Raw genomic sequence first — 14,321 nt, 5'->3', positions numbered from 1 at the left:
ATTAATCGTAAAAATTAACACAATGAGTTTATTTGAATAATACAATCCGGTGCAGACCTTTCCGGAAGCATTGCGTGCGACTTGTGAAGAACAATTTTTACTACCCGGAGGTCCCCGCACATGACCCGCACATGCCAGTAACTAGCATGTATCTCACCCGTAGTCGCCCGGAGGTGCGCACGCAAATCTTTTTACCCGGCGCAACCATGTTTAGGCCCTGTCACACCTTTCCGGGCATGCTATGCGGGCTTGTTGTTTGTGGGGATTTTCCAGCATACCGGACAATTTCTGAGGGCAGACAAGGATTCGGCCGAGTCAGGGCATGTGTCTTACTAGCTGGACGCGTTCTACTTAAATTCTACTAACGGGTATTATACTGTGTGACCTGTGTACCAGTCGCGTGGGTGCTGACAACTCAGTGAAGGAATTCCTCGAAGGAATGGCAGAATTAAGTACCACAGAATGTCATTATCTTGGCTGCATACGGGGGCTGCAAAGTACTTGCGTGGGAGTTGCCTGTGAGGTGCTGCCGCTAAGGGCCTCCTACTGGCGTTCTGCGTCGACCTCTCCGGGCATCCCCGCGACTCACCCGGAAGAAAAATTTGGTCTTGCTCAAAACTTGGCTGCGGTTAAAAATGGGACTTGTGTGAGCGCACCTCCGGGCAAATACAGGCGAGATAAGCGCTAGGTATACTGTCAGGTGCAGACCAACTGCGGACAGCTCCGTGTAACAAATTTGTTTCCCCGCAAGTCTAGCCGCAAAACTTCCCCAGATACGGTAGACAAGGCCTTGAGCATGCTCAAAACTTGTTCCGAGTGAGTCGCGGGGGTTCGCTCGCAGAGGTACACGCAGTACACCAGTAGGATACCCTTACTGGCAGCACCTCTCAGGCAACTCTAACGCAGGTACGTAATTGTACTTTTCAGTACCTGTAAGTCGCTCGTAACAGAAAACGGATCGGTTTCAAAGCTCTCAGGCAGGTCACAAGGAATACATGTAAGTAGAAGATAAGTAGCACGCGTCTGGTAGGTAAGAAACAAGTGCGAAACTCGCGAACATTCTTGTCCGTCCGGGGAAATTCTGCGTGCTGGAAAATCCCTCCTCGCAACAAGCTCGAGTAGCTTGCCCGGAAAGGTGTGACACGGCCTTGACATTCAGTGTAAGAATTAATACAAGAAGTTTATGTAAATGATACCATTTAAGGTAAATTGTTCAACAATAATCTAGGCCTTACATCAAAATATTCTTCTACCTTAAACAAGTGGGACTGTTTCAAGTCGATAAAACACGCAAAAACATGCATCAAATTGCGCCATTTACAACATCAAACTGCAAAAAAGAGTTTTCACCGTGGGAGGGGGAACATCCCCCCCCCCCAACCCTCGCTCCCTCCGCTCACTCGGGTATCAGTATATGGTCGCGTTCATGATATTCAGTGTAATAATTGATACAAGAAGTTTATTTATATGATACCATTTTATTGTTTAATAATAATCGACATCAAAATATATTGCAACCCTAGCATGTACAACATCAAAATCTCACCGTGGGAGGGGGGACGCTGGTCCGGTTATGGGCTTGTAATCGTGGTGATGGTGACTAACGGCCGATCATCCCCCCCCCCCCCCCACTCCTCAGTACGGATTTACGCCGTTGCCCTGCAAAATCAATTACTTGCAATTTCAATAAAAGGAACGTCGCGCCTGTACGTGCTAACACAAGAACAAAGACAGGTTTGAAAGAATGTATTTGAAAGGGCGCTTGTGTGCGGAAACATTTCTTGACATAGCAGAAGAGCTATAAAATGACACTCATAAATGCACACACAGACACACACGTATGCTGGCTGATTGTCATCACTTTCCCAGCTGCTGTTTATAGCAGCCCAGGGCCCCGTTGCTAGAAACTTTGCGTTTTTAAACGCAACTTGCAACTGATTGTCACTGGCCAATCAAAATCATTGTTGCATGCATGTCTTCTTAATAGGGCAGACCCTGAGCCAATCAGAATGGTTGTTTCAAAATTAGCAATTATTTGCAATTGATTGCAACTTTCTTGCAACGGGGCCCAGATCTGCCAGATCGCACATGGAGAGAGGTCTCCTTGCTCTCTACAGATGCCAGACATCCTACCTGTTTCTAATCACATTTCGCATTCTAAACACCAGACATTCCCTGTGTGAAAACGATAAATTTCTAATATATCTTAGGAAAAATTTCTGTAGATATATACCACTCCTGCACAACTTTGGCCTTTATTTTTTGAATATGAAAATGATGCACAAAAGCAAACCTCCCACTTTTAAAATGCAAGAAATTAAGCTCGCTTCACAAAGCTCGGAAAATCGGAAGCGATTGCTATAGCAAGAACAAGCAAAAGGTATGTATATGTTTTTAAGCAAATGCTTGGTCTCCAAGCAATTGCTTGTGCTTGCTATAGCTTTTCTAGGAAAAGCTTGGAAAATCTGAAGCAATTGCTTGTTTTTATACATTACCAAAAGGCTATAGCACAAGGAATTGCTAGTTTTTATGTATACGGCCCGTTGTCTTTGGTATGAAGTGTTGCATCCTGTTTTGTTTTGGGTTTTTTTTTTTGTCCCAATCACTGCACAAAGCACAGCTCAATAAGATAAGTGCTTGAATAGACCAGTGACTGTACTTGAAAACCTCTTTTCTTCGTACATTTTTCTGGAGTGTGTGCTTTCTGTTCATTCTTTAGAGTAGATTAGGAGAGTCCATTTGAATTCAGTTCTGCATCACTTTAAAGCTTGAAGTCTGTTCTTTCAGAAATTGCTCTTAACTATAAGTCCGTGTGGGCGACTTTTTGTTGGTTTTATGAAGCAGGGTCTCAACCATTCAAACCCAATGTGTAACTCATTGTTTACAAACAATATGAATTACATATTTTGATTATAATGGCAGATTTACAAAAACGAAAAAATGTAAGATTTTACCAATTTTTTTTTTTTTTAGGGGGGGGGTTGTTGTTATGTGTTCTATGCTAAAGTTGCCTGAGTACAATAGAATTACAATTAGCACCCTCTATTAATTTGGTTAATTTGTGTGCTGTTGTATGTAATACTATGTCTGGCACTCTTGAGTTTAGCAAGCAAACTGGAGCACACGAAAGAAAGCTAATGTCATCAATACAGTCAGCTTATATGCAAACTTTAAAGGACAAGTTCACCTTCATAAACATAAGGATTGAGAGAATGCAGCAATATTAGTAGAACACATCAGTGAAAGTTTGAGGAAAATTGGACGATCGATGCAAAAGTTATGAATTTTAAAAATTTTTGTGTTGGAACCGCTGGATGAGGAGACTACTAAGGCTCGTGATGTCATATGAGTACAACAGTAGAAATAAAATGTAAAGAAAATTCAACATATTTTCACTTTTTTTCGCATAATAAAAGAGCACTTCACTTGCCTCTTTCTAAAGGCAATGGGAATAATATTACCCATAACGTCAGTAACAAGTCAAGGGAATGTGTACTTTTTTCAAAAGATGAAATTTTGTGAAATTCTCTTTCTATTTTCCTTATATTGTTGTACGCATGTGACATCATACACTGCAGTAGTCTTCTCATCCAGCGGTGACTGCACAAAAACTTCAAAAATTCATAACTTTTGAACGGATTGTCCGATTTTCCTCAAACTTTCAATGATGTGTTCGACTAATATTGCTACATTCTCTCAATCCTTATGATAATGAAGGTGAACTTGTTCTTTAAAACAGCTAGCTATAAGACTCATTGCTTTTGTAGGTGAACTCCTGCTTTTGTAACTTCAAATAAAAAAGAAGAGACTGATTATAAGTATGAAAATTGCTGTGAGTACAGTAAAGAACACAGTGACAGACTGTATAGCGCAGAGGAAAAAGATGCTCAAATGGCTGTCATGGCCCGAGGGGCCTAAGAGGAGATCTCATGAGTCATTTCTGTCAATTCCATAGATCCTTACCTTGAAAATCATGTTGGTGTAATAAAGTTTCTTCATTACTAAGAATATCTTTTCATAATAATGTTTGCAGGTTTGGTAATCTGTATGGTCCAGGCTAAAGACAAGTAGTTTTGCCAAAGGAATAATAACAATATTACACTCACAACTAGTTCGTATGACATGGACCTATGTATCTGTCCATGCAGATCCTGTAATGTCCTCTCAAAAAGCTACTGCTTCGTGGCATATAGTCTGTTTTTATCAGCAAGTATAGACAATACTCTCTTAGGGATCCATCCAACAGGGTTTGTGATGGCATTGTGATTTGATAGTAAATTGATTGCATCCAATAGGGATATGATAGGATTGATAATATTTGATATCACCATTGGTTACAGGAATTTTCCAGGTTTGCAACTACCATTCAACCAACCATTAAAGTGTGATGGAGATGATTCTCTAGAGCTGTGGAAGGATGTTGCAAGCACACTGTGTGGCTGTGTAAACAATCCACAGAATGGTGAGAAGCAAGATGTTTAAAGAAAGCCTCTTCATTAGCATCATCAATACACTATACATTTGTGCTATATGACAAGCTCTCTACAGGTCAAGCTGGATGGGTACCATCTTACCAGCAAATAATTGCAAAAAAAAAAACCCCAACTTTCTGTATGAACAATACCTAATGTCCAAAAGCACACCCACTTCATAGGACCTAAATGAGCCTGTGCACATTTTTGTCATTTTTGTCGAGCCCACCGGAGGTGAGGGGAGACCCAGGGATCGGCTGCGGCGTCCGTCCGTCCGCCCGTAACGCTACAAAAACTTAAATTACTTTGTACTGAGTGCTTCAATGTCAATCAAATTTTGAGTGAGGAGTGTTTATGCAAAGTTACACATGCTACCAAACAGGAAGGTCACCTTAAGGTCAAAGGTCATAGGCAGGGGTCAACGAACTGTAAGGGGCCAACGCTAACTTTTTTTACGGCACATTTCTATTATGGCCCTTAACTTTTGATTGGTATTTCCATTTATGACCAAACTTGGATGGTAGGTGTCCCTTGAGGAGTTGAAGGTTACCACAAGATCAAAGGTCACAGTATTGGGTCAATAAACTTTTAGGGGCCAATGTTATTTTTTTACGGCGCGTTTCGATTATGGCTCATAACTTTTGATTGGTGTGTCCGTTTGTGACCCTTGGGAAGTTGAATGTCACCACAAGGTCAAAGGTCACAAACAGGGGTCAAACTTTTAGGGGCCAATGTTAAGTTTTAACGGCGCATTTCAATTAAAGCTCAGACTTTTGATTGGTATGTCCGTTTGTGACCAAACTTAGATGGTAAGTGTCCCTTGGGGAGTTGAAGATCACAAGGTCAAAGGTCACAGACAGGGGTCAACAAACTTTCAGGGGCCAATGTTAAGTTTGACTGTGTTTATACCGAACATAGTGTTTTTTCTTCTTCTTTTTCTGATCATGTTCTCTCTAACAATCAAATTGTATGTACACCATTTTTGTCAATCACATTACATTGTTTTCACAGGTATTGAAATATACTGTTCCATGTTCTTTTTGGGGCCATATTCTTTGCAAATCTTGCTTTGGAAAGCTCTTGTTGTACTAATGCTTTGCCTTGATTCCATTTTATAACAATCAAAGTTAGATTTTTACAAATGTGTTGTGGTACATTTGTGGGAGAGACATATTTCAGCACTTGCCTTGTTGCCTCAATAAACTGTACATTGATCAAAACAGATGTACAGATATGAAGTCTCCAAAGTACTTGCAAAGTGACAGATGTTTCTTCTCTGATGGTAAAGGGAGATGTTTATCACTGATTAGGTAGATACCATGAGTCAGCTCAAATCCTCAATAGGCAGTATTAATGCATAGATCAGAAGATAGAAAAGCACCTCCATAAAATGGGTATTATGTTGAATAAGACACTTGTTTCCAACAACATAAATATGTTTCCAACAACATAAATATATTTCCCTTGAAATTACCATGACAGTGTGTGGATTTGCCGGTATTCAGTTGGGAATAGTATAGGTGTGCATCTTATGTAAAATGTTTAATAATGTTGTGCACGAATCGATTCATATTGTGAGCATGTTTCAGAATGTTTCCATAATTGCTGACATATACTTAAGGGGGGACATATTTTTTTAAATCATCTATGTGTCCATCTTTGTGTAATTACTTATCTCTACCCCTGTAACTTTGCAATAGCTGAAAATATATGAAAACTACAAACGCGCTGTATGCATGTAGATACGTACAGTACATCTAATCAGTAAAATGAATTGTGCCTGTTAACACTTAAGTATTACCTGATATAATGCCTCTGGTTAAAAAAAAACAACAACAACAATATAAACTGCTTTTGCATCTGCAGATGAAAACCAGATCGAGTGTGCGTCATCCATTCCAGCTACGTTATACATCATGTCTCACACCCAACATTCGTCAGTATTACAGCTGCTGTGCTCATTTATGTCTCTCCTAACAGCTAATAATGGTAAGCCTATATGGAATGAGATGAATTAGTTTTAGACTTATCTTGTGGAAATACCAATTTCCTTGTCTTTGAAAAGCTAAATGCTCTGCTCCCTTGTGGCACTGAGGAATCCCACAGTACATCTGTGACAGAGATTTTTTGCATGCGCAGAAGTTGTGTGTGTGTGTGTGTGTGTGTGTGTGTGTGGTGCATTGGCGATACAGAGAATTAATTGCTATATTTAAAGCATGTTAAGCACAAAAAAGGCATGATGGATATAGGCAAAAGTCTAAATGTAAGGAAAATATGTCGTTTGTCTCCTATTATGCACTGGATGAAGCTGTAAATCAAGACCGCTTCCACATGTTGGGTGGCCTGGATGTCAGTGTTAACAAGCTTACAAGCGTCATCGCAGAAATGAAGGCAGATCTCAACAAGGAGAGTATCCAGTCAGCATCAAGTTTGATCTGCATGCTCAACTCAGCCACTGCAGATAATGGTAACATGATGTAATTTGAATGAGCCTAATTTGTCATTATTATTCGGAAATCAGATTGTGCTCTGACTCTTTAACTTCTGTGATTTTTTTGCAAGGGTTTTAAATGTGGGCAACATCTGATCCTTAGGAGCTTCTTGAAATTTCCTAGTCTTAATTATACATGTTAACTGATAAAGTATATACAAAGTACAAGTAGAGTTTCTGCATGTCTTCAGCATTTTAATATTGATAACTTACTATACTTTTCTAGAGTAGTATGCATGTATTATGCTGTTTTGAAGAAACAAGAGTGTGATTAAAAAGTCCTTTGTGTGGAAAACAACACTTGGATTGTAACAGACACTATGTTATGTGTTATTTACAGACAGTAACTTGCAAGCCTTATCTAAGCTGAAGGTTGTGCCACTCCTGCTGCAGCTACTTGCCCTTGATGTGATTAATCAAGATCTGAAACTAAAGGTCATCCTCACCCTTGGCTGCCTTGTGGCAACAAATGGTAATGTTACTATCAATTGTTGGGTGTGTTTTTTTTTTCCATTCAGTAGCACAGTGTTCACTTAAACCCTTTTTACACTTGTGTTTCTTCACCCCGAACTTTCTCTGACCCAGGACTATCGTTAGTCCCGTACCAATTTTTTCAGCTTTTTACACTGGCCAATTAGTCCCGTACTATCTCTTGTCCGGGGCTAAGGAGAAAACTGACCTTTTTACACTCGTATTTCTTGGCCCCGGACTTTCCAAACCACATGAATATTCATGATTACGCTGTGCACTGTACACGTACACGCACGCACCGGCAGCGCTTGATAACCTCGTTTCTGATTGGTCAGTGGGGGTCGGACTTCGTCTCCGTCGCTTAGCCCCGGATTATTTTTTCGTTCTGTTTACACTCACTTGCTTGGCACCGCAACTGCGGTGCTAACCCTGCTATTTTGCAGGGCCAGATAGTACGGGATTATCGGTGGGGCTAGCCCACTTTGGCAAAAACGAGTGTAAACAGAAAGTGGGCTAAGGATAGTCCCGTACCAACGGTGGGGCTAAGGGGGGGGGGGGGTCTAAGCAAAAATTTACAAGTGTAAAAAGCCCTAAAGTATTCTACAGGGTGGTCCACAAGGAGTTTGGGCATTTCAAAGGAACAAGCTCAAATTCTTGTGCAACGTCCATCCTAAAAGGCCAGTAACATGCTATGCAACATTCTCAAGAATAGGCAACATTTTCAAAATAATCAAAGTGTAATCACACGTGAAAAGTGTAGTGCACTGTATGCGCAAAACTTGAGATACATCCAACTACCATTGGTACAACGTACTATAAAAGTCTGTGTGCATAACATAACACAGAATCAAACGTAAGCAGCACAACTGGAAATAAGTTGCAAAATACTTAGTATTGTGCGCGCTGTGCGCTCGTGATATGCCCTCTGTTGCTGTGTACATACAATTTCTGCATTATTCTCACTTTCAGAGCTTCCAATGTGCTCAAATTTCAAGTTGTGTACCACATTGGTGTTTAATGCTTGAGCGCCCAGAGTTTCAGTGTATGTGCCGAAGGCATTATGGCTTGGGGTTCTTCTGTCTGTCCTTCCCACAGCTCAATAACTTTTCTTGATTCCTGGCCCAGAAAAGCTATATGATGTGAAGTAAGATGTGCTGTTCACTTATCGAACTTTGGCTGAAATTGGTATTTTCAGTTGCGACATCATGTAGAAATATCTGACTGTGATATATTGATGGGAGCAAAGATAATTATAGATTGACAGTTGATTTGGTTGATTCATGAGAAGTTGAGGTGTTTCGATCTGTTGACTGCACAGCAGTCGAATAGCTGATTTTTTTTTTCTGTCTCTTTGATGATTCAAACTTCTAAAGCAGTAATCAAATATGTGTTGACAAACCTTAACATGGAAATCTAACCATCAGTGTGTGTCATTAGTAGTTCTCCCATGGTAAAGAGAGGTAATTTGTAACACTACTGCATTATGGCAACATTTTGTTATAAAAGGGCTGTTATCACAGAACACACAAACGATTTTTGAAGGATGCAAATTTCTTTGCAGAAGATTGCCAAACCACCGTGGGGGATCAGAAGCGTCATCAACTGTTAGCTGGAGTCATTTTTTAGTTCAGCGAGAATTTGAAAAAAAAAAATAAGGAAATCCGGCCATTGTGTACATTTTCTGCATTCTGGGTCACGATTTGCTTGCGACTTGAAAAGTTTTATTGCAAAATGAGCAAACTCCGTTCTTGTTAATTTGAGATATTTGTCATTAAAGCTGCTAGAAAAAAAAAAGAACATACAGGATATTTTTAATCATAACTTCTAGAATATTCCTTATCATGTCACAAGTGTGGTATTACTGGAAAGGTTTAATTTTACTCTATCTCATGAAGGACTTTGAAATGTTTAGAAATGGTGCTCATAGCTCGTTTTGAAATAAAACTCTTCATTTCTTCTGAAAAAAAAAAAATGTCTTGAAGCCGTAAATATTCCTGTGTGCACAGCCTACATTACAAGACATGCACAATGTTTGCAAAATCTTTGAAACTCATACAGACTAAAATCTCGCGTATGTCCGGCGAAAGCACCAAAGTACTTCCGAACATTTAACGGTTTATCTGCAAAGTGTTCACATACTTTATGAGACATTTTCATAACAAACATTTGGTGCATGCCAACTTGGGGGCAAGTCTGATGTCTGACATGTATAAAGCACATGCATGGCAAAGATGTGTGACTTCATAATGACTTAAATTCATTTTATTTTATTTCACTTCATTTTTTTTCTTCAAATTAAAATTGCAACAACATTGATTTCTTAAAAGCCTACTATAGAGAATGAAATGTTTAGTCACAGCATACACTGAAAATGACTGTACAGTATGGCATATTTATATGTGAGAACCTAGGGAAATAAAGGCAGATGCTTGTGTGGGTATAGGTCCCCCCCCCCCCCAAAAAAAAAAAAAAAAAAAAACGAAAAAGAAAATGGAACGCAGATACACACACACACAACAAGAGTACATGCACAAACAAACAAACAACAGAGAAAAGTGAGAGGGAGAGAAAGGAAAAAGAAAAGAGAACCTATTTGACATCAAGACAGCTAACTGTCCATGGAAACATGTTGCCTATGATTACTGATTTTTTTTTTTTTTTTCGCATTGTCAGTTGTACATTATTCCTGTATGTGACTGGCCGTAGTTTAGCAACGCGGTACACACGAGCATACACGTAAGAACGACGAACAAACTGCGCAAAATGGTTCTTGGCTCTATTACCAGAAAACAGTCAAAGAAAAACTTCTTTGAATCCTGGACTCTGCCATTTTTTATGCCTCCGCCACAAAGTGGTGCCGGAGGCATTATGTTTTCGGGTTGTCCGTCCGTCCGCTTTCGTTTACGCGATAACTTGAGTAATATTGAATGGAATTTTACCAAACTTGGTCTAAGTATAAAGTGTGATGGGGCAATTACCTGATTAGATTTTGGGTGAAATTGGCCTAAGGTCAAAGGTCAAGGTCAAATCATAAAATTGTATCTGTTTACGCGATAACTCAAGACTGGATCAAGCAAATTTCACCAAACTTTGTCCGAGGATGATGTATGGTGGGACAATTACTTGATTAATTTTTTAGTGAAATCGGACAGAGGTCAAAGGTCAAAGATCAAGGTCAAATCCTGAAATTTATCTGTTTACGTGATAAGTCAAAACTAGATGAAGCAGCTTTCACCAAACTTGGTCCAAGGATAATGTATGATGGGGCAATTAGTTGAATAGATTTTAGTGACATTGGCAAGAGGTCAAAGGTCAAAAGGTCAAGGTCAAATGCTAAAAATGCTGCTATTTTCCCCATATCCATGCAATGCCCGAAGGTATTTTCTTGAAACTTAGTGTAGACATGTACTACTGCATAAAGATTCTCCAGAGAGAGTTTCATGTCATAAGGTCGAAGGTCAAAAGGTCAAAGGTTAGGTGAAAATGTTACAATTTCACTTTTCTCGCAAATGGTTCAATGTATCTTCATGGAACTTGGTGCATACGCATGTACTGACTGGCAGGGATTATCTAGGGAATTTAGGGGTCATGGGTCAATAGTCAGGGGTCAAAGGTCAAGGTCAACTCTTCAAAATGTTACTATTTCCCTCATTTACTAGTATATGCAATGCTTGCATTTGTTATTTTTAAAACTTTATATACATGTATTACCTAATGGAGATTCTCTCGGAAATTTCCTGCCAGAAGGTCTAAGGTCAAAGGTTAAGGGTCAAGGCCAGGTTTTTAAATGCAAAAAAAAAAATAATCTATTTTATATTGTTATTACACTCTTTCTTCATAACTTGAAAATTACTCAATGCATGAACTTATAAAAGGGTCAGTCAGAAGTCAAGTAAAAATCCTCAATTCCCCAAATACATGTACCTGCACTCAATAGACAATTATAGCAAATTTTTTTTACTTACTTCAAGGAAAGTGAACATTCAAGATATTTCTGACAAACCTGTCATTTCAATGCTTTGTCAGTTATGTGAAACTGTCATCACACATTGTGAAGACATTGCACTATACACCTACTGGGCGAATCATGCATTATGGCGGAGGCATCAGTCGCCATAGCGACATTTCTAGTTTTTTTTTTGTTTTTGTTTTTTTCAAAATTTGCATCCTTGGCAAATCGTCCACGTCCTCAGTGAAATCAGCCCCTAGTACATTGTACTGTGTTCCATTGTAGTGGTGATTGTTATTGTGCTGACGCCCTTAAGTATAATCAACTTGCAGAGGAAAGCCAGAGGGAAGTGGTGGAAAACAAGGGCTTGAGACTTCTGCTTAATACTATGATGACCAGTCAGGAAGAAGAGTGCATTAAGACTGCAACCTTGGTTCTACACTCTTGTGTAAATGATGGTAAGCCTTGAATAGACACCTTTTTCTTTTGATTGTGACATTAATGCTGACCCATACAACTCAAAATGACAGGTTTTAGGCAGAAAAGCAAGCATTCGTATAATGAAAACATGAATATGCAAATGTATAATCATGTTATATTTGCATGCTTCATATTTATGTTTTGTATATTAGGTACAGTCAATCTAAATCTGTCTAACAGCAGCCACCCAAGGGAAAATAAAAGAGTGGCCACCTTATATAGACACGTTATCCAACTTTGTGTTCATACAAGCCTATAAAGCGTGTCCCAGAAAAAACGAAACCGTGTTTCCATGCAACTTTTTACTATCGAAATCATAAACTTTTTTTTTTGAGATATACATCAATGGAACGATATACTTTTCTTCTTTCATTTGATGTACAACTTATTGTTCATCGTTCATGCATGACTGAGTTAGAACAACGAAGAGTGGCGTTATCAAATTTTGGTCCCTCCTACCGCTCCGAAAGTTTTGAGCTGCACAAAATATTGCAAGCAGTGAGGAGCGGACAATTTTCCGCTCCAGCAAAGTTCACCACCGCTCCAACAACGCCCAGCCAAAGTTTGGCACCGCTAGACGCAAGTTCGTGGACGCTTGGGTCCGCTAGGCCAACGCAGAAATCTAGAACTCTAGACCACCGCTGCTTCGCCAGCTTTGCCCGGGCGGTGATTAAACGTTGCACAAACTTTGGTGGAGCGGTTGTAAGCGTTTTACGAGCGGACACGGGATTGCTGGAACGGTGTCGGGCGTTGAAGCAGCGATCCATTGCGGTGATGAACTTTGGTTTGGCGTTGGTATGGAGGTGTCGGAGCGGGACCAGAATTTGGCTATAAATACGGGGAGAACAGGAACAGGAGCCCATTTGGAATCGAGCTGCCGTTGAGTGCAGACCTCATTTATATCGAATTTGCTCAAAGTTACAGTAAAACTGTACTACCATGGATGCTGAGAGACTTGCTATGATTGGTGCACTAGTCCATGCAGCAGCAGAATCTTCTAGGAGGCTGCTGCCTTTCCTTCTCCAGCCTTCCTCTTCTTTTGTCCACGTGGCATGATGAACTTCAACTATCGACTTCTATCAAAAATCTATCAGAACTTCTATCAAAGCGATCCGTTCAGCTCCGTATAGTCAAAAGCGGTATGCCGCTAAACCAACTTTAAACCCCCGCCGAGCCAACGCCCGCATGCGCAGAACGCCGCTCAATCAACGCTCGCGTCACCGCTAAACCAATGCTAAAGCAACGCCGGCTTCAGCGGTGCACCGCTAGGCAACGCCCGTGTTTCCGATTTTTTTTTTTTTTTTTTTTTTTTTTTGCATTTTGTGCGCGGTGACGAGCGTTGTCGAAATTCGGCCCCCTCTCCCTACCATTCAAGGAACGCTCCAACAAAGTTCGGGCGGTGTGACCGGGCCTTTAGACAGTGGGCTCGTCTGCACCATTGAATTCACACAAAACAACCGCAGTGCTACAGTGCATGTTGTTCGGGGGGGGGGGGGGGGAGGGGGTATTTACAGAGAATGCTGTATGAGACGGAAAGCCCTTTGTTGTCATTTATTTAGAATAAGCTATGAGACTTAAAGAATAATTGAAGACTAATATCGTGAGTATTCTCAGGCTGCACGCAGTCCAATGGCTATGGGAAATCAACATTACAACAACAATACACATTTTGATGATTTTGTACCTCAAACTTATTTTACTATTTTCATTCCTCGAATATCTACATTTCCCTCACGCGTGGTTAGTCCTTCATCACTGACAGGGTTTTGAAGTTTTTGAAGGGGGAAGTGAAGCAGAAAGAGAGGGTACAACACTTTATTTATCACTGAACTTGCGCTTCTAACATTTCAAAGTTGCAAGTGCAGGGCAGAAAGGTCATCTTTTCTTTTCTTTTCTTTTCTTTTTTTTTTGGGAGGGGGGGGGGGGCTCGGAAGGATTTTTCGGTTCGTTACTCCCACCCCACCTTTCCAAACATTCCTCCGATGAACACCCTTTGCTCTGTACATAGTTAGCTGCATGGTCAGGCAAGCTCATGATCATGTGCTGATTTACGACTGTATTCACAACCGAAATCGTCTGGAACAATCCCTTTTAACTCCTCCCTTCATGTTTGTGTAAATTCATTGAAGCATGAAGGCCATTGTTATTTGCCAAGTTGGGCAGGTGTTGGGAATTCTAACTGGCTCCTTATTTACTATCTATCTATCAGGGTAAAATGGAAGCATATTCTAAAATTCAGTTTTCTCGAGCAGGCGTATATCATTTTTAACGCATAGGATATCAAATGAAAGGAAAAGAATGAATATTAAGGTTATGATTTTTTTTTTTTGCAAAAGATTGCTGAAAAAGTCTGAAATACTCATTCAAAGTCGCCATTTGCTCTTGCAAATGAAAATTAAGTAGCACTACTATCTATTCTAACTCAGTCATGCACAAATTTTGAACATTGAGTTGTGCA

The 14,321-nt window shown here is 40.1% G+C and overlaps 1 protein-coding gene across 1 annotated transcript in view; it reads left to right on the top strand.

Annotated features, from left to right (window-relative positions):
• LOC140246121 (uncharacterized) overlaps positions 1–14,321 on the top strand; it is a 53,622-nt gene that overhangs the window by 26,227 nt on the left and 13,074 nt on the right. The window contains exons 6-10 of the mRNA XM_072325558.1: positions 4,341–4,462; positions 6,339–6,461; positions 6,781–6,939; positions 7,304–7,435; positions 11,716–11,841. Of these exons, the coding sequence (XP_072181659.1) occupies positions 4,341–4,462; positions 6,339–6,461; positions 6,781–6,939; positions 7,304–7,435; positions 11,716–11,841 (662 nt within the window). The remainder of the gene's footprint in view (positions 1–4,340; positions 4,463–6,338; positions 6,462–6,780; positions 6,940–7,303; positions 7,436–11,715; positions 11,842–14,321) is intronic.

Source organism: Diadema setosum, chromosome 2, assembly GCF_964275005.1.
Source record: "Diadema setosum chromosome 2, eeDiaSeto1, whole genome shotgun sequence".
Lineage (NCBI taxonomy): Eukaryota > Metazoa > Echinodermata > Echinoidea > Diadematoida > Diadematidae > Diadema > Diadema setosum.
This window is presented reverse-complemented; position numbering and strand designations above follow the sequence as displayed.